The sequence below is a fragment of the Phyllostomus hastatus genome, unplaced genomic scaffold (genome assembly GCF_019186645.2).
Source record: "Phyllostomus hastatus isolate PE091 unplaced genomic scaffold, TTU_PhHast_1.1 phas_scaffold_501, whole genome shotgun sequence".
Lineage (NCBI taxonomy): Eukaryota > Metazoa > Chordata > Mammalia > Chiroptera > Phyllostomidae > Phyllostomus > Phyllostomus hastatus.
Window position 1 is genome coordinate 9,212,934 of NW_025334033.1, and position 18,706 is coordinate 9,231,639.

At 35.9% G+C, this 18,706-nt stretch overlaps 1 protein-coding gene across 2 annotated transcripts in view; it reads right to left on the reverse strand.

The window, feature by feature from the left end:
• The window catches only part of INO80 (INO80 complex ATPase subunit), a 123,335-nt gene that overhangs the window by 70,943 nt on the left and 33,686 nt on the right, over positions 1–18,706 (reverse strand). For both annotated transcript variants that reach the window (XM_045822860.1, XM_045822859.1), the window contains 8 exons: positions 17,870–18,081; positions 12,564–12,617; positions 11,569–11,772; positions 9,214–9,409; positions 8,258–8,325; positions 6,587–6,796; positions 6,030–6,110; positions 5,141–5,236 (listed from right to left, as the gene is read on the reverse strand). In XM_045822860.1, coding sequence (XP_045678816.1) covers positions 5,141–5,236; positions 6,030–6,110; positions 6,587–6,796; positions 8,258–8,325; positions 9,214–9,409; positions 11,569–11,772; positions 12,564–12,617; positions 17,870–18,081 — 1,121 coding nt within the window. The remainder of the gene's footprint in view (positions 1–5,140; positions 5,237–6,029; positions 6,111–6,586; positions 6,797–8,257; positions 8,326–9,213; positions 9,410–11,568; positions 11,773–12,563; positions 12,618–17,869; positions 18,082–18,706) is intronic.

Consider the following 18,706-nt stretch of genomic DNA (forward strand, 5'->3'; position numbering starts at 1 on the left):
TGAAATTATCTCTAGATTATTTACCATACCTAATATAAATGCTATGTAAGTAGCTGTTATACTGTATTGTTAAGGGAATAATGAAAATAGTCTATACATGTTTAGTACAGACATAACTGAAGGTCTAACTATATAGTATATATCAGCAACAATACAACCTTCCCCCCAAAGTATTTTTTTTTTTTTGATTCATGATTGTTTGAATCTCTGGATGAGAAACCCTCAGATATGCAGATAGAAAAATACATTTACTAAGTGTACTGAATTTCAGCTTCAAATTATCTCAGTTTCTGACCAGATTAAGGGTACTTTAGATTACTAGTGACCCAGAAAAAAAATTACCAGTGACAGGAAACCAAAATGAAACCTAAAACACAGAAATTCTCTCTGGAAGAAGAAAACATTATCTACAACCCACAAATACTTCTAGAATTTCCCCCATACAATGTCTTGCACACAACTAAAAAAAAAAATCCCCAACATAAGACCAGATCACTTAACTGAAAACCAACATGAGAAACAGAAAAGAATCAAAGCCACAAGAAATTCAGATATAAACACAGCAGAAAAAGACTTTTAAAAGAATTTAATAGCAATGAGATGCAGTCCAAAGAGAAAATTAGTGAACTAGATGACAAGTCAGGAGAAAATATCCGGACTAAAGCATAGAAAAACAAAAGAATGCAAAATTCAGCACTCTTTCTGTGATGCTTCTAGGTTTGGCTTGCTTTCTTCTTATCCATATCAGGCTCAAAGTGCTCTTGGATTAGCAGCTTGATGTCTTTTGTTGTTTTCAGAAATCTCAGTCAGATGGAAGCACAAATATGCAGAAAGTAATGAAGATGGGTGAAAATAACATGTAATATGAATAAATCTAAATACATTTAAAATACATAGGTAATAAAATGTTTTATGAGGTTTAAAATAGAAAAATGTCACTTTTTAAAAAGTCAATGTATTCTCCTGGGTATCTACTGAAGAATAAAATGAATATATAATTAGCAAGCTAAGAGGGGAAGAAAAAAAAAGTAATAAAATATAATCAATGCAAAAAGACCCAAAACAGGAGAAAAAGGAAAGTTGAACATGTAAAACAACTAGAGAGCAAAAAGCAAGGCAGGTGATTTAAATTAAATATATCACTAATTACATGAAAAGTAAGCACAAATTCTCCAAATAAAAGGCAAAGATAGAGAATAGTTAAAAAAGAAGGATTCCATGTAAAAATTAACCCCAAATAGTTAATCTATTTAATATCAGAGAATACAAGTTTTAAGGTAGTAAGTCTTTTTTTTTAAAGATTTTATTTATTTTTAGAGAGAGGGGATGGGAAGAGAGCGAGAGGGAATCAATGTGTGGCTGCCTCTCGCACAGCCCCTTCTGGGGACCTGGCCTGCAATCCAGGCATGTGCCTTGACTGGGAATCGAACCAGCAACCCTTTGGTTTGCAGGCCAGCACTCAATCCACTGAGCCACACTGGCCACGGTGAAGGTAAAAAATGTCTTAAAGAGGGACATTTCATAATAATAAAAGGTTCAATTCATTAGGAATATGAACTAATTATTAATTTGTATATATATATATAGATATATATATATCTATATATATATATCACAAGCCTCAAACTATATAAAGCAAAAACAGATATATCCATAATTGTGGAAAATTTTAATACACCTCTTTCAGTCAGTAATAGGACAGGCAGATAAAAAAATCAGTAGGTACAGAAGTGCTGGACAAGTTAACAGAACTGACCTAATCAATATATACGTAACACCACATTCAACAACAGTAGAATACATGTTATTTTCAATCAATCACACACAGGACACTTATAAAAACTGGGCCATAAAAGCAATGTTTAACAAATTTCAATAAAATCATAAAGAGTATGTTTCCTTATCACAGTGGATTTAAACTATAAATTAATCACAAAAAGGTACCTAGAAAACTATCCTTGTTTGGAAATTAAGAACCACACTTTCAAATAATGCATTAATCTATATGAACTTGCAGTAGGAGCTAGAAATTACTTTGGATTAAAAGATGATGAAAATGTGACCCTCAAATCTCTGGATGACTACAGTCATGCTTAGAGAGCAATAATACCCTTAAATTAGAAAAAGCTGAAAATGAACCACCTAAGCGCCATCTCAAAATGTTACAAAAATTTGAAAGTTTACCAAAACAAGTAGACGAGAATAATAAAAGAGCATAAATAAATGAAACAGAAAACATACAACAGCCAATTTCAGGGATGAAAAATGGTATGTTATCTAAAAAATTATAAATCATATTTCATGGGAAAAGGGAGGAAGTTAGAAACACTGATCATACTAGAACTATAAAACAAGTGTTACTCAGATACTTGCCAAATAAAATAAGCTTTCAGATGTTATCATCATAGATGTAATCTAAAAAAAAACTTTCTTTTCAGTTTGTAGATCAGCACTGAATCCACTGAGCCACACCAGCCAGGGCTAAATGTAATCTAACTATAAACCTGAGCAGAGTCTACACCTATGTTCTGTAGGGAAATGAACGAACACATTTCTGACAATCTACAGGAGCAACAGCAATAGAAAACGACGACTCAACAGAGAAGAGGTCATCAAAACTTTTCTATAAACGGCCAGATAACTATTTCTGCTTTGCAGGTCATATTGTCTGTCACAAATACCCAACTCTGCTGTTGTAGTGAGAATTCAGTCACAAATAATACATAAACAAAAGAGAATAACTGTCTTCTAATATGTATGATTTAAATGTCATACATCATTCTGAAGCATTTTTAATCAATTTAAAAGTGTAAAAATAATTATTAGCATGCAAAAAAAAAAAAAACAGGTGGCACAGTGCTCAATAACTTAAATATAGAATGACTTAGCAATTCCACACCTAAGTATATATCCCAAAAAACTAAAAAACAAAGACGTGTTCAAACAAAAACCTGTACATATATGTTCATAGCAGTGCTATTAATAACCAAAAGGTAAAAACAACCCAATTATCAATCAATACATGCATAAACAAAATACAGTATATCCAGATAATAAAAAGTTATTCAGTTATAAATATTATAAATATTCAGTTAAATATAAATATTCAGTTATGAATAAAAAGTTATTTATAAGGAATGAGTACTGATATATCCTGTAACACTTACGAACCTTGAAACCATTATGCAAAGTGAAAAGAAAAAGCCAGACATAAAAGTTCTTATGTTTTATGATTCCAGTTATAAATATCCAGAATAAGTAAATCCATGGAGAAAGAAAAAAGATTTGTGGTAGCCAGGGGGGTCTGGAGGGAAAGGAGAATTAAGGAGTAACTGCTTAACTGGGAGGAGGTTTCTGCTTGGGGTGATGAAAAGATTCTGCAACCAGATTATCAGAGATCACTGCACTGCATTGTAAATGTACTTAATGCTACTTCATTGTATACTTTAAATTGGTATATATGTGTATTTTATCACATTTTTTAAAAACAGGGACAAACAAGTGGCAACCGGAATTGGCCCAAAGGCCATATTTTACTGACCTGTAAACTGCAGTATCAAAAGGAAGCTCAACATGCAAATGAAAGCTCAGTTTCAGGTACAGGTATAAAATCAAAGGAGCAGTAACAATGACATCATAATAGTACTACATTGCCATCCATAGGTCAATGAAGGAAATACTGACAAAGTGGTTTGATAAAAATTTTAAAACTTAATTTCTAACTTCCTGATTGTTCAGCATGTACTGAACACCACCATCACCACCAACAAAAGCAGAAAAAATGATGGGGAGAGCTCCATTCCCGTATGTTAAACAACTCTATAAAAAAGTCAACAAATTGCTTTAGTTGATCTCATCTTCTTAGAGAGTTAAAAATGAGTCAGCCAAGTTAAAAGCTATATACCTAATGTGTTTTGTGATGTTTCTAAATTTACAACTCAACCACAAAGGTGGGGCCACAGCCATAAAGATTTCCCAAAGTAGAATATCCCAGATATGTCCTGATTCCTTACAAAGCATACGAAAGAAAAATACCTGCTTCTCATCTCCACCCTATCCTATGTACCCTTTAAATTGCAGGGGACACATAATTATTATAGAGACCTAAAATCAGAGACATCATGTCAGTATCTCTTGATACATAATCTCCATAAAATCCTCCTCACCATGCAACTTCATTATCATTAAACCCTTAGAGACAAAACACACATTATTAACTCCCTTCCCCTGCTATACTTGCAAACAATATAATAAATCCTACCCATCCTCTTATATTCTGACAACTCTCCATGATTGCACACATTTAAGTCTTTTTTTTTTAAATATTTATTTATTTATTTTTAGAGAGGGAAGGGAGGGAGGGAGAGAGAGAGAGAGAGAGAGAGAGAGAGAGAGAGAGAGAGAGAGAGAGAGAGAGAGAGAGAGAGAGAGAAAGAGAAAGAAACATCAATGTGCAGTTGCTGGGGGCCATGGCCTGCAATCCAGGCATGTGCCCTGGCTGGGAATTGAACCTGCGACACTTTGGTTCACAGCCCGCACTCAATCCACTGAGCTATGCCAGCCAGGGCCCCATTTAAGTCTTGACCATGTCTTACCTACCTTGATGCAACATGCTTCCCTACTGTTCACCTCTTACCTCAATCTCAGTTCTTTTCCTCTGAGTTAGTTAAAATCAAATTTCACATGATCTACCTTAGATATTACCTTATCTACTTTAGTCCTAATCTAGACTAAAGCTAAAGATCTAGTTTTGGAGATCAAAAAAATGGATACTTTATGAATGTACTGGGGGGGAAGGGAATGACAACAATATTACATATAACAGGATATGTGCCTTGATGATGATTTGCCAAAATTCTATGTTAAACCAGCAAGGTAGATATTTTCTATTATGGTAGTTTAACCAAGAGTGTCCATTCATGTGGCCGGTGTAGCAAACCACACAAATTGGACTTTGGATTTCTCACTTATGATGCATAAAGATGTAATATGCTCTCTTATTGCTCCCACTGTAACTTTTATAGAAAATGTATGTGAGCTAAAATTAATCATTATTATGAGTAATTAAATAAGGAAGGTAGCAAAAGAGTCAAAATTTATTTTAAAGAGCAACAGAACTTTTTGTTGGATTAATTTTTACCTTGAATTTAGGAACAAATCTAGTAAACTCCTGATGCCAATTATTAAGTGTGGAAGCAGGTGAAATTATTAAGAAAGGTCCCCAAATGTTCTCTCTCTGAAACAGAAAAACTGGGTTAGCCAACTGAAGGAAAATTGCAGATATTAAATTCAAAATTATAATTAATGACAAGAGTAGTTTAAGAATAGGAAGTACATTGTAACAAGAGAAACAGTGGGAAAGAAGTTGCTCACACTCACCTTGAGGAAAAAATAGCAAGCTATTACTGCTACCCCGCCCCTACCTCTTATAGGTCTTAATTTTTATCATTCACAAAGCACCTAGAACATACTGACTTGCATGTATTGCTTTCCCCTATACTAGATAATCATAACTATTTTACTATTATCTAGTGAGTATAGAGCTTTTGTTTTTTTTCAAAAGGTTTTTACACGTATTTTCTCATTTAATTCTCACACAATCTCTACAAGGAATTTTGCAAAAATTTGCAGAAGAGGAAACAACTTCAGAAGAGTTAAAGTCAGGTCAAAGAAGTTATGTGCATTGCCCAAGTTTACACTGCTAGTAAGTGTGGAGATGGTAATGTGAACTCAGGTCCTCTGATCTAACCATACATTGTCTTTGTCACCACACTGGTAGTTCTCAACCAGGGATGGAGGTGGTGGGAAGGTTTCCAAACCCCACATGCTCAAAACTGTCCTAGTCTTGAAAAAATCAGTGTTTCACTACATTATGTCACTCTGTAACAGCTCTGAAGGCAAGGAGCAAGTCCCACTGTCTTGGCATGCTACAGAGTCTAACACAGTATTTGATAATGGCTGATTCTCAATAGAAAATGACACTGAAACCTAGAGAGAGAGAGAAAAATGGAAAGACAGCATCTACCCACCTCAGCCAGATGGGCCAGAAGGGCAATGCTCTGTACCGTTTTACCAAGGCCCATTTCGTCTGCAAGAATACCATTAATACCCTAGGGGGAAAAACACACACACACACAGTTAACACCTCTCACATTCCACCAGAGTTCAACCTGCTGCCTGAAAGAACTAACAAAAATGTCAAACTTATTCAAACAAAAGTGACTAGAGATATACAGCTTCAGCACTTTATCCACTGCTATAATCACTCCTTTTGCCAACTCCACAGCCACAACTGTGAATCATAAAGCCAGTTTCACTGCTAATCTAATCCAAGCACAAAAGCAAACAATCAGGTTTACCAAAACCACCTAAGACAAACTATATATATGATACAAATGTTCCCCAATAAAATCTCCAAGTTAAAAATATGGAGACATCTTTTTGACTCTTGTCAAGGATAAAGCTTTTTAAAAGGAAAGAAATATGAGTCATTATCTTGTGCTCATTTCACAATACATTGAACCAATGACTTTAGGACAACAGGTAACAAACGAAAGAGAATGTGTGTAACAGTTCTAAAATTTACCTGTTCGTAGAGATTTGCCAACCAATTCATGCCTTTCAGCTGATAACCTTTTAATTTGCCATTAAAAATTGTGGGCTGTGGAATATCCTCACCAGCCCGGATAGATGGGTTTGCCAGGCTGTAGCTCTCTCCAAACCCACTGCCAGATTTGTTTGCTGCCCGCAGGGCAGCTGCTCGACTTTCTTTTGCATCTTCATCAAATGACCTTGTCTGGAAAAAAATAATATAATGTAAAATAATATATCATATTATATATAAAGCGTAATATGTTAAAAGTACATTAGTAATATTTTAAAATCTATTGAACAATTATATTTAAAATGTGCTTTTGATGGACAGTCACTAAATCATATATGATTACTTGCTTCATCAACAAATTTATTCATGTTTTGATACAAAATTTGACTGGTTGGGATTGGTGGAAATAAGGTTGAGTTTATGTTTATCCTTGACTTGTAACCTATTAAAGTTATATATTGGTTCCTACACAGTGTCTTTACTTAATTCAATCTAACTGTAGTTTTTTTCTGGTTTCATTATGTATCACTATATCATGAATAAGCAATTTTTTTTTTTAATCCTCACCCAAGGACATCTGCATTTGCTTTTTTGGAGAGGTAAGGGAGAAAGGAAGGGAGAGAAATATTGATGCAAGAGAAGCATCGACTAGTTGCCTTTGGTATCCATCATAGGACTGGGAATGAACCCAGAATGAACCCAGAACTTAGGCATGTGCTCGACTGGGAATTGAACCTGCAACGCTTTGGTTATGGGCAACACTCCAATCAGTAAGACGCCCATTATTGATGAAGTGAAAGAAGGTACTGACTTAGCAGTTTTCCTTTTTCTTTTAAATCATCACCCAATGATATGTTTTCTTATTAATTTCAGAGCATGAGGAAGGGACAGAGAGAAATACTGATGTGAGAAACACCGATGAGCTACCTCTTGTATGCACCCCAGATTGAACCCACAACTATTTGGTGCATGGGACGATGCTCCAACCAACTGAGCCACCCAGCCAAGGATTAGCAGTTTTCTTATGGCAAGATAGGTTTAACAAGCAAGAATGTGGTCTTTTCACTAAATAACCAAGATGCATTTCTGACTGTGTATACCATGATTAGTCAAGAGGACCAAAAAAAAAAAAAAAAACCCAGGGAAAATGAGCAATCAAATGAATGCTCATTTCGTACCTTTCCTCAAGCACCTACACACATACCCATTCTTCAATGCTTTTTTTTGTTTTAAATCCCCACCCGAGGATATTTTCATTTACTTTTTGATGGGGGGAAAGGGAGAGAGAAAAAGAGAGGGGGGGGGAGGGGGGGGGAGGGAGGGGGGGAGAGAGAGAGAGAGAGAGAGAGGCATCAATTGGATGCCTTTGTAAGCACCCAGACTGGGGAACCAAGCCAGGACTAGGGGTCTACGCATCTGCGCCCAGACCAAGGATGAACCCACAACTTAGGCATGTGCCCCAACCAGAAATCAAATTTGCAATTTTTTTGTTACAGGACAATGCTCAAACCACTGACCCACAATGCCCAAGGCCACCCATGTTTTTAATCGAAAATATGATTAAGATTGAAGGAAGACCACCATAGTAAAAGGTTGTAGGTTATTTCCAGTTTCCAGTGCACATTAGTTTATCTCTTCATTTTTAAGACTCACCCGAGCTTGATGAATATGGTAAGCATTTTCAGCATTCTTCAGGGCCTGGGCTTTGAAATGGTTACTATCTGAAAAAGGAAACTTACAGATTATCTACCTCATTAATTATCTACCTCATTCAAAGATGCACATATACATACATGTTTGTGTCCCTGACTCCCCTATTCTATTTATCCCTAGGTTCACTGAGAATGAGAGAGAATGGCTCAAATTACTTGACAGAGGTAAAAGCCTGGAAGTGGCAATGGAGGCAGAGAGCTCCCATGCTCTCTAATAATCAAAGCCAGCTCACAAATACCACCAGGAGACTGAGCTCCAGGCTCCTGATCCTGGGTTTCTCACATGAAGCAATGCCAAAGCCATGAAAGCAAGACAAAGAGGATTCAAAATTGTGATGTATTTCTGCCAGGTGAAATTATTACAAAAGCAGAAATACAACCCCCAAGATACCCTGACGCACCCCCATTCTCTTTTATTCTTAGCCCAACATGACCTTGATCATTATTCCCTGTGAAATTTCTCTCAAACTTCATCCTAACTCCTCCCTCTCTTGTGGTCACAAAAACACCAAAACTGATCAGTCTCTTACTCGTGCCTGACTTGTATCACCAACAACCTTGTTATGGGAGATGATTTTCTCTCCTGAGACATGTTATGTTTTCTGAATTCTTCTGATTTAATACCTCTATTTCTACTAACAAATAAAAACATACAAAATACTCCCAAACTTATAATATCATGTAACCTGACCCTTTCCTTTTCAAATTCTTCAGTAAAAATTATTTTATATACTTGTTTATAGAAACATTCACATTTTCCTTCTCCAGTACAATAAATTCCCCTTTACTGATTAATATCACCTATCAGTCAAGACAAAAGTTGGCAAGAATTAATGTGTACTAGATATGAAAAAATGGACAGTACCTGCTTCCTATAACTCCTGATTTAGGACTCACCGTAATCCTCCTGTGTGATGTTAACTACCACCCCTCCACCAATGTCAATCTGTCTCTGGGTAGAACTGTCTTCTAGTTTCCTTAGGATTTCTTCCTGGATCCCATCATGACCCATGTCTCGTTTGCGACTCATAAAGTGGGCATACAACTCTGTCTGGGTGATTAGGAAGTTCAGTTTTCGCTGTTGCCTCTTGGCCTACACAGGAAAAAAGTTGAAGTGAAAACAGAGTCACATCATTAATCACCTACAAGAGGTAGTCAACAGAATTCACCAAACCTATATATAGTTTGCATATACTTCCTTTACAAATTTGTTACCCTCAGAAAGGTAAAAACTGCTAATAAACAATTTTATAATAACCAAGTCAGTGGTACTAAAAGCAAATAATAACTTTTACTTATAGTCTGATAATAACCTATATTTTGTTCTCTTTTATAACATGAAATCTTTTCTCCACTAGGCTTCTGTCTAAAATGTTTATTTCTTTATTATATTACTTTTCTATAGTGGTACTGAAACACCAACTAAATTTAAAATACATATTTTATTTCATAAACTGGATATTAGATACATTTGTGTAGCCTCATGATTTTAAAAAATGTAAACGTGTCTAAAGCTCTTCTTTAGCATCAAAATTCAAAGTAAGTAATTAGGAGCTACAAATTATTCTATTATAAATAAGCACGAAGGTATCTGAGGATAAGAAGCCAATCAAAGGAAGAAAATGATCCTTCAATTTACAGCTTATCTGTGGTAATGATAGTTACAAAACATGAATATAGACCAAACACATACTTTATTTAAATATGAAAAAAAATTAAATCAAAGTGCCTCTGAAATAACCTGGTAAGGAAAACAATCATTGTGTTAATAAATAAAATCATGCATCAAAATAAACAATAAAATAAGTACACAAATACCCTAAAGACCAAAATATATGGAATATAGTACACACAATAAATATGAAATTAAACAGTCATTACCTTTCATTAACTAGTTTATAATAAAATTCCTATGAAGTGTATTTGACTTATTGCTAGATTTACCTCCCCCAAAGAAAAACAATAATATAAGGAACAAAGCCAAGAAAAGACACCAGTCCCAGTGTATGTTACAAAAAACTATTCTTTTTGGGGGGAGGGAGAAGAGGGATGGTTTATAGCACTTGAGCCAAATTCAAATCTGCAAGAAAATCTAAGAGTTTTGAGAAAACATTGAGATTTTTTTTTCGTTACAGACACAAATGCTCATGTTCCAAAGCTAAAGTACACTCAAGAAAACCTTTCTAAAACAAGGTAAATTAAAGGAACAATAAAGATCCATCAAAAATAGTTTTATCTCAAAAGTTTAGAGAAAAATACACACAAGTTAACATAACCACAGATGAAACTGTCACCAGTTAGCTATCAACATAATTAAGAGAATGTCTCATAAACCCAGATCATAGGCCAAGCCGCTGCAAAACTTCAAGATCTGTGACTCTTAAATGTCTCTAAACTCACTAAGTATTCCTGATAGCATCAAATGTTTACTAACTCGATAATATGTTTATTTTGCATGCAAAGATATGAATTAACCAAGGGGACTTAGGAGAACTGGACAAACTCCATATTCATTCTCAAAGGCATGATAAAGGAGAGAAGATCAAAGCTTAGGAGAGGCTCCACAGCTCTGCTTTGGCAAGAGTACTACCTATACTGAAAGAAAACCTCCAATCCTTCAAATTACTTCTTTCTCTAGAACTCAACCTTCCTTCCACTCATCCCAACTGGTTTACCAATGGGAATGCAATAATTTTGTCCTCCTATTCTCTCCTCCTGCTTCTCTGAATAATATATTCAACCTACATCAGCTGACATCAGACTTATTAGCAAGAGTACGAGGTGCAGGTTAAAATAGCAAAGTAGGTCAGGGTTGGGTCTCAGAAAACTGGGCTAGTTGTCCATTGTCCCTATCTAGCCATAATTTTGGCGATCAGCCCTGATCTTCTAACAAGTCAAAACTGTAGCCAGCACCTGGAACCAAGCCAAGGTAAGCTGTCAGCTGTTTTACTTTCAATCATTTTTCTTTTTTTGTGCTCTGGAAATATGCAGAGAAATAGGCTGCAAAGAATAGAAATTAGCATAGAAGAAAAGAGGTGCAGGCCAGGGAGAGAACCTTATTAAAAGAGTAAGACAGAATAGGTTTACTAGACTAAAATCACTATCCTCAAAGTTATGTCTTAAAACATTTTTACATAATATAAATCTATAAATCTAACAAAACTGCTGGGTTTATAATTTATGAAGTACAAACCAATCTCTTGGTATGGCTGCAGCAATTACGGTTTTCAGAATTTTATGCTATTGTCCTACCTCCCGCATTTCCTCATCCAACTTCCGTTGCTCTAAAGCTTCCTTCTCAGCACGCTTACGATGCTCCTTTTCTACCTTCTCATACTTTTTCCAGTACAGAAGCATCTCCTTGGTAAGGCGGCGGGCACGAGGCAAGGTCTCCTTACAGTTCTTCTGGGCCTGCAAGGCAGCTCGACGCACCTCCTTCATGCACTGGTGGGCGAGCTGCAGACGACAATGTTATCACAACGGAGGACCTGACACCAGGACCAGTGCTCCCTGGGCATTCCTCATTCTGTTCAGTGCACACATTCCTCTATGGCCACATCTCTTTCTCTCCCAATCTGATTAACATCCCCATACAGTACTATGGTCCAGTCTCAGACCCCAAGGTAGCATCAGGATTGAGAAATCTGTAGACACAATGCCTTAGGACATTAAAAAAAAAAAGTATAATGATCTGAGATGTATTAGGAAGTTACAAAATGTGATCACACACAATAATAATGGCTATCAATGCTTACTATATGGTAAGCACCATTTTAAGGTTAACACATACTAAGCTAATTTATTCTTCACAAAACCCTATGAAATTGTTATTATCATCACCCTCATTTTATAGAAGAGGAAACTGAGGATGAGTGACTAGACCAGGGAAATACAACTAGGAACATTACCTCATCTGAACCTCGCAACTCTCAAAGGAAGCTGTTACTCTCCTCTGAGGGAAGGTATTAATGGAATAATTTCTTAGATGAAGGGCCTGAACACAGGAAGATTCTTTGGTCTGCCCAAGGAATGAGAGTGGGCTATGATCTTACCATAAAAGGCGCAAATACTAGAAATGTGAGGAGGAACAATTTTATTTATAAGATAGATTGAGAACATTTAGAAACTGAATTATCTTAGGTACTATTAGATTCATTAACAATAGGTCACAAGAGACAGCAGCAAGCATGGATGCAAAGAACAAGAACACATTCCAGCAACACATAAATGGGAAATATAAAACTTACCTTTCGGCTATTGGTGAGAAACAGGTTACGAGCTGAAGCTTTCTGCTTGTTGGCCTGAAATATTTTTAAAAAGTATATCATTTAGGATTCCTTTCTGAGAAGAAATTATGAATTAACTCTGTCTTTTATTCAACTTGAGGGTTAAAAAATAAAGCATCAAGTGAAACATATTCAAGATCCATTACTAACTCAAAAACTACACATAAACTTCCTAAAGTAGCATTCAGAATAAGAAGCTGGTGCTGTCACTGCCTTAAAGTCTTCTGTACCCTTTTGGAAAGAATTTAAGTTATATTTAAAGTTTGAAGTAGACTAGAAAAATATAACATCATATTCTAACCCTAAAATACATTGCTGGGCCGACCTGCAAAGATGCTGAGAGAGCAGGGCACTCACATACAGAAATTGTTAGAAGAAAAGTGAACTAGACCCCCAGGTAAGTGATTCTAGTCCCATCTCCAGCCAGGCCAAACCTGCTGCCATCATTACTCAATTTCTGCCACCACTTAAGCATCATCTTTTACAACCAAAAACTCTGAGGCAGACCTAACATGAGATAACTCAGCAATCCCCCCCGCCCCCATCCCCAAGCTGCTTATTGTGTCTTCTATTTAAGTTAAAAATCTCAATAAAGAAACCCAATTTCCCATCAATTCATTTGTCATGGGACTGAAGAGGCTGAGTGGCTCTCTGACTCTTAAGCAGCTCTCCCCCTCATTCTGAAGAAACAATAGGTTCAAAGATACAGAAGTCATAAGCCACTTCTATAATTTTCCCAACCTAGACTGTCTGCTTAAGGAAACTGTAAGGCATTTTAACAAAAACTTTCTCTTACAAATTCTTAAGCAGCTATTGCCAATTTAAAGAAAAGAATCTCAGATATTTCCACTGAATTCCTTACCATAGGAAGGGCATCACTTGAAGCCTCTCCACCAGGTATAAAGCATGTTTCCTCATAACTTTTCCCATCAAAAATTCTCACACATACACTCTCCCCCCAGACATACTTATAAATTTCTAGAGGGAAAAACTAGGGATTGTACGATTGAGAAGAACCACCATACCAAGGCATCGAAGCTAATACCACCAATATTAGGACAGATGTGTCATGTGCCCTCTGATGTGATACACAAAGAAGGACATATCCCTCCCTTGATAATCCTGCCAAAAATGCATAATTCAAATCTAATCGTGAGGTAACATCATACAAATCCAAATTCAGAAACAGTCTACAAAATAAATGACCCATTTTCTTAAAAAATAACGTTGCCCTGGCTGGTGTGGCTCCTGCCAGAAGGTCACAACTTTTATTCCCAGTCAGAGCACATGCCTGGGTTGCAGCCCAGGTTCCCCAGTTGGGGGTGCTTGAGAGGCAACCAGCTGATGTATCTCTGGCACACTGATGTTTCTCTTCCTCTCTTTCTACCTCCTTTCCCCACTCTCCAAAAAGTAAATAAAAAAATAAAATCTTTGAAACAAAAGCAATGTCATGAAAGATGAAGGCTGAGAAATTGTTTCAGATTAAAGGAGGTCAGAGACTTGAAAACTAAAATGCAATACCTAAATTCTAGATTGGATCCCAGATTGAATCAGTAAAGAGAAAAAGCAATGTAAAGGACATTACTGAGTCAATGATGAAATTTAAATATGGTCTGTGGATCAGAAAATTTTTATAACTGCACTGTGGTTATGTGTGACAAGATGTCCTTTTTCTTAGGAAATCATTGAATTATTAAATTATTAGGAGTGAGATTAGCACAAAGTCTCAAACCTTCAAGATGGGTAAGAAAAAAGTATACTTATATAAAAAAAGCAACTGAGACAACTACTAAATGAGTAAAGTATACCTGGCAGTTCCCTGCATTTTCTAGACTTCTATTTTTAAAAACTTTCTGTTTTAAACTAATTTTAGACTTACAATTTGCAAAAAATAGTACAGTTCCCTTACATCCCTCCCCCTGCTTTCCCTAATTTTAGCATCTTATATAATCATAGTACAACTATTAAGATAAGAATTTAACACTGGTAAAATATTAACTAAATCACAGGTCTTATTTGAATGTCAGTAATTTTTCCACTAATACCCTTTCACTGTTCCAGGATCCCACACTGCACTTAGGTGCTCTTGTCCTTAGTCTCTTCCTGTATGTCACATTTCCTCAATCTTTCTCTTCCATGTCTTTGACACTTTTGAAAAATACCAATTAGTTATTCTTTAGAACACCTCAAAATCTGTGGTTTTCTGGTGTTTTCTCATGATTAAAGTGACATTATACATTTTGGCAGAATTCCACAGAAATAAAGTGTTACTCTTATGTATCACATCAAGGAGTTCATGATGTCAAAATTTATATTACTAGTGATGTTTACTTTGATCATTTGGTTGAAATGCATTATGCCAGTTTTCGTCACTACAGTCCTAGCTTTCCCTTTGTACAATAATATGTATTGTGGGGCAGATGGTTTGAGTCTATGCCAATTGTTTCTCCCCTAACTTCTGCCCTCTAATTACTGCATTCATCTATTTCCTTTCTTCCTTCTATACTTACTAATTCAAATTCTACTGTAAGGAAGAATTGTTCCTTCTACCTTACCTTTTTGTTTATTCATTTATTTATAACAGTATGAACTCATAAATATTTCTTCATTCTATAGGTTAAAATCCAGAATTATTATTGTAATACATTGTTTCTCAATGAATTATTCTAACTTCGGCCATGAGCAACTCTTTCCGGTTGGTTCTGAGTTCTTTTGACAAGCCCAACATACCACCCCTCCTCCCACCCCCCCACAAGGCCCCATCTTCTTCAAGCACTTCCTTACTTTCTTGCACCAGAAGATGTTTAAGGTACACACTGTATTAAACTACTACTCCAGGAACTAGGAGCCCTAGTTCCTTTTATCAGAGAATAAAAGGTGTTTAGAAACCCAGGTCTGGGTGCTAGGTATACTCATTGTTATTGGGGTGTCACTGCTCCTAGGCCCTCCCAGCAAACAGAGCTAGGAAAAAAAACACTAATCCATGATAATTACATAAAAAACCATATACTGATATCTCTGATTCCAACCAAACTTCACAGCCTTCATTTTAGCTTTTCCCTTTCCTTTTCTTTACTTGCAATTTTTCCACTTGTAACTTCTTTCTCCAACAGTGAGAAATACAACATATTGATTTGTTCAATTAAATGAGCACATAAAGTAGTTTCGAAGTGCTAACTCATTTTACTGTGAGAAACACTTTTTGTTAATCATGGCATTTATGTATAGCTCTTCTGGTCTTTAGCCTTACACATTCAGTCAAAATACTGTCCTCTTCAGTTACTTAGATGACTTTTTCATTCTCCACTAGCTGCAATTTAGTATGTTACTCATTTCTAATACAATTAAGTTCATTCATTTCTGTTTTTATTCCTTTTACATACATATACAACCAACCTCCCTCTCCACTTACATCCTGGTTAGTTTAACTGTTTAGTTTATTTCTGGGGGTATATGTCAGGAATATGTAAAACATTACTATGGTTCTAAAAATCAGCACTTTACAAAAAGATATACTCAAAGACTCCTTTCTTATCCTTGCTAGACCGTTCCCATCCCCTTCCCTTTTTCTACCCTTTTCCTGCCTTGCCCCTATAAGGAATCAATCACTTTAATTCTGATTTATCCTTCTTCAATTTATTTTGCACAAATGAACAGTTATTTGTGCATTTTCTACATTTCCTTTTCTTATATGAAAGGTAAATACTCTAAATACTTATTCATGTTTTGCTTTTTTCCACTTAACAGTATGTCCTATAAATTCTTCATATCAGTTCAGAGAGGTCATCCTCATTCTTTTCTTGTAACAGCAGCACGATAATCCACTATGTAGGTCTACTATTGCTTAATTCAAGTACCATATGTGGCTATTTAGGTTGTTTCTATTATTTTGCAATCACAAATAATGCTGCAGTGAATAAACTTGCTTACACGTATTTTGTTCTGTTGAAAGATTTAACTTTAGAGTCTATTCCTATGAGTGGAAGTGCTGGTTTGAAAGAAAGCGCACATTTAGATTGTTAGGTACTGCCAACTTTCCCTCCAAAAGTTTTCTCTAATTTGCATTCCTAGCAGCAATGTATGAGAGTGCCCATTTCCCCACAGCATCCTTAACAGAATGTGTCAACATATTTAAAAATTTTTGCCTGATAGGTGACAAATGGTGTCTAGGCATTATTTTAATTTGTATCACTCCAATTACATAAGACTTTGATCCTTTTTACTATGTTTGAGGGCCATTTTAATATCTTTTTAAATTGTCTATTCATGTCGTTTTCCCATCTGTCTACTGAATTTGTGGTCCTTTGTCTCTCCATTTTAAAGAGCTATTTATTTTTAGTGATAATTGCCCTTGGACCACAGTATACAAAGTAAATAATCTCTCCCAGTTTGCTGGTTGTTTGTTGTCATGTAAAAATTTATTTTGTGTAGTCAAATTTACCAATGTTTGCTTTTATTGCTCTTGAATGCTGAGTCACAGTTAGAAATTCTTTTCCTACATTAAGGTTAAATAGGAATGCAATTATTTTCTTCTAGTATTTGGATTGTTTAGGGTTTTGTTTTTTTTTTTTTACATTGAGACCCATTTGGAATAATATGAGTGAGATACAGATCTAATTTTATTTTTTTCCAAATAGATATCCTATTGTCCCAGCACCACTTATTTTATTTTCCTTTTCATTGAATTATTGGGGTGATAATGGTTAACGAAATTATACAGGTTTCAGGTGCACAATTCTACAACACCGTACACGGTACTGTGTGTTCACCACCCCAAGCGACGTGTCCTTCCACCACCATTTACCCCCCCAAACCCTCCCGCACCTCCTCCCCTATGTAGCACTACTTATTAAAGTAGCAAAAAGAATGCTTAAACACAGTTTTCTTGAATCATTCACCTTTTCTTCTAATGCCTGTGATTATTCAGTAACATACAGATGTCTATAAATTCTGTAAGAAACACATCTCAACAATTTTAATTTCCTCTATTATCACTTATATATTTGCTGTCAACCTCCACTGCTGTATGTAAGAAAACTGAGTTCCTTTCTCAAGGAACACAGTATTTTTTGGCTGAGGAGCATCACATAATTATTTGTTTTGTGAGTTCTGATTAAATTCTAGAAAATCAGTTAAGTGAAGCATTCTCTTAATTACAACAAATGAGTTTCCTTTCTGAAGTGTCAAGGAAGCGTCAAGTGTTCCTCTTACGAGGGCAGGCAGAGAAAACATTCTAGCCATCACCTGTACCGAAGACGCTCACTCACCTTTGGTAGTTCCTTTTTCACAATGCTGAGCCATACTTTCCTGCGACGAGCATTAAGCTGCTCAATGGATAAGTGCTTCTTCTTGATGCCAGGAGGAGGTGCATCATGAGAGAACTTGGCAAAGACTTTGGTCTGGTGGTGACGACGAGGGGATTCTTCAGAGGAAAGTTCTTCATCCCTTCGTCTTTTTTTCTTCACTTTTTTCAACTTGGCTGCAAAGGAAATAGACTCTCAGAAAGTTGTATTTCTTCCCTTCCACAGGAGACAGCAACAAAACAACCTCATCACTTTTAGAAAATTCAAGGTTCTTTCCTCATTCCACTTGAGGCTGGCAATGTTTATCCCTTTATCTGCTCAGGCCCATGCATATTCCAACAGAAAGATCTCACTACCTTGGAAAAGAACACTGGATACTCACTCTGTTTACATCAAAGAGAAACACAGAATAGAAGCAAAAAGAACTTCTGAACTCAAAAATAGGAAAGTTTATGAAGTATCATGGGCTCAAGTAATGGTCAAAATTAAGGAAACATTTCTACTTGGTGGCAATGTAAGGTAACTAAAGAAAAAGATAAAGAAAAAATGCACTGATTAAATGCATTAAATGACTTATGAAAAGAAAATTATACATGGAACCTAATTGAGAGGGGAGGATGTGAAGAGTGAGAAAACACAGAAATAAATAATGAGGATGTGGGAGAAAGAAGGGGAAATGGCTGAAAAGAGCCATTGTGAGTAGAGTTTATACCTTTAGGGGAATAAAATCTATACAGATAGTTTCACTTTCCCTTCCTACTTCCTTCCTGATTTCCAGCTGCTTAGAGCTCAGTAAGATAG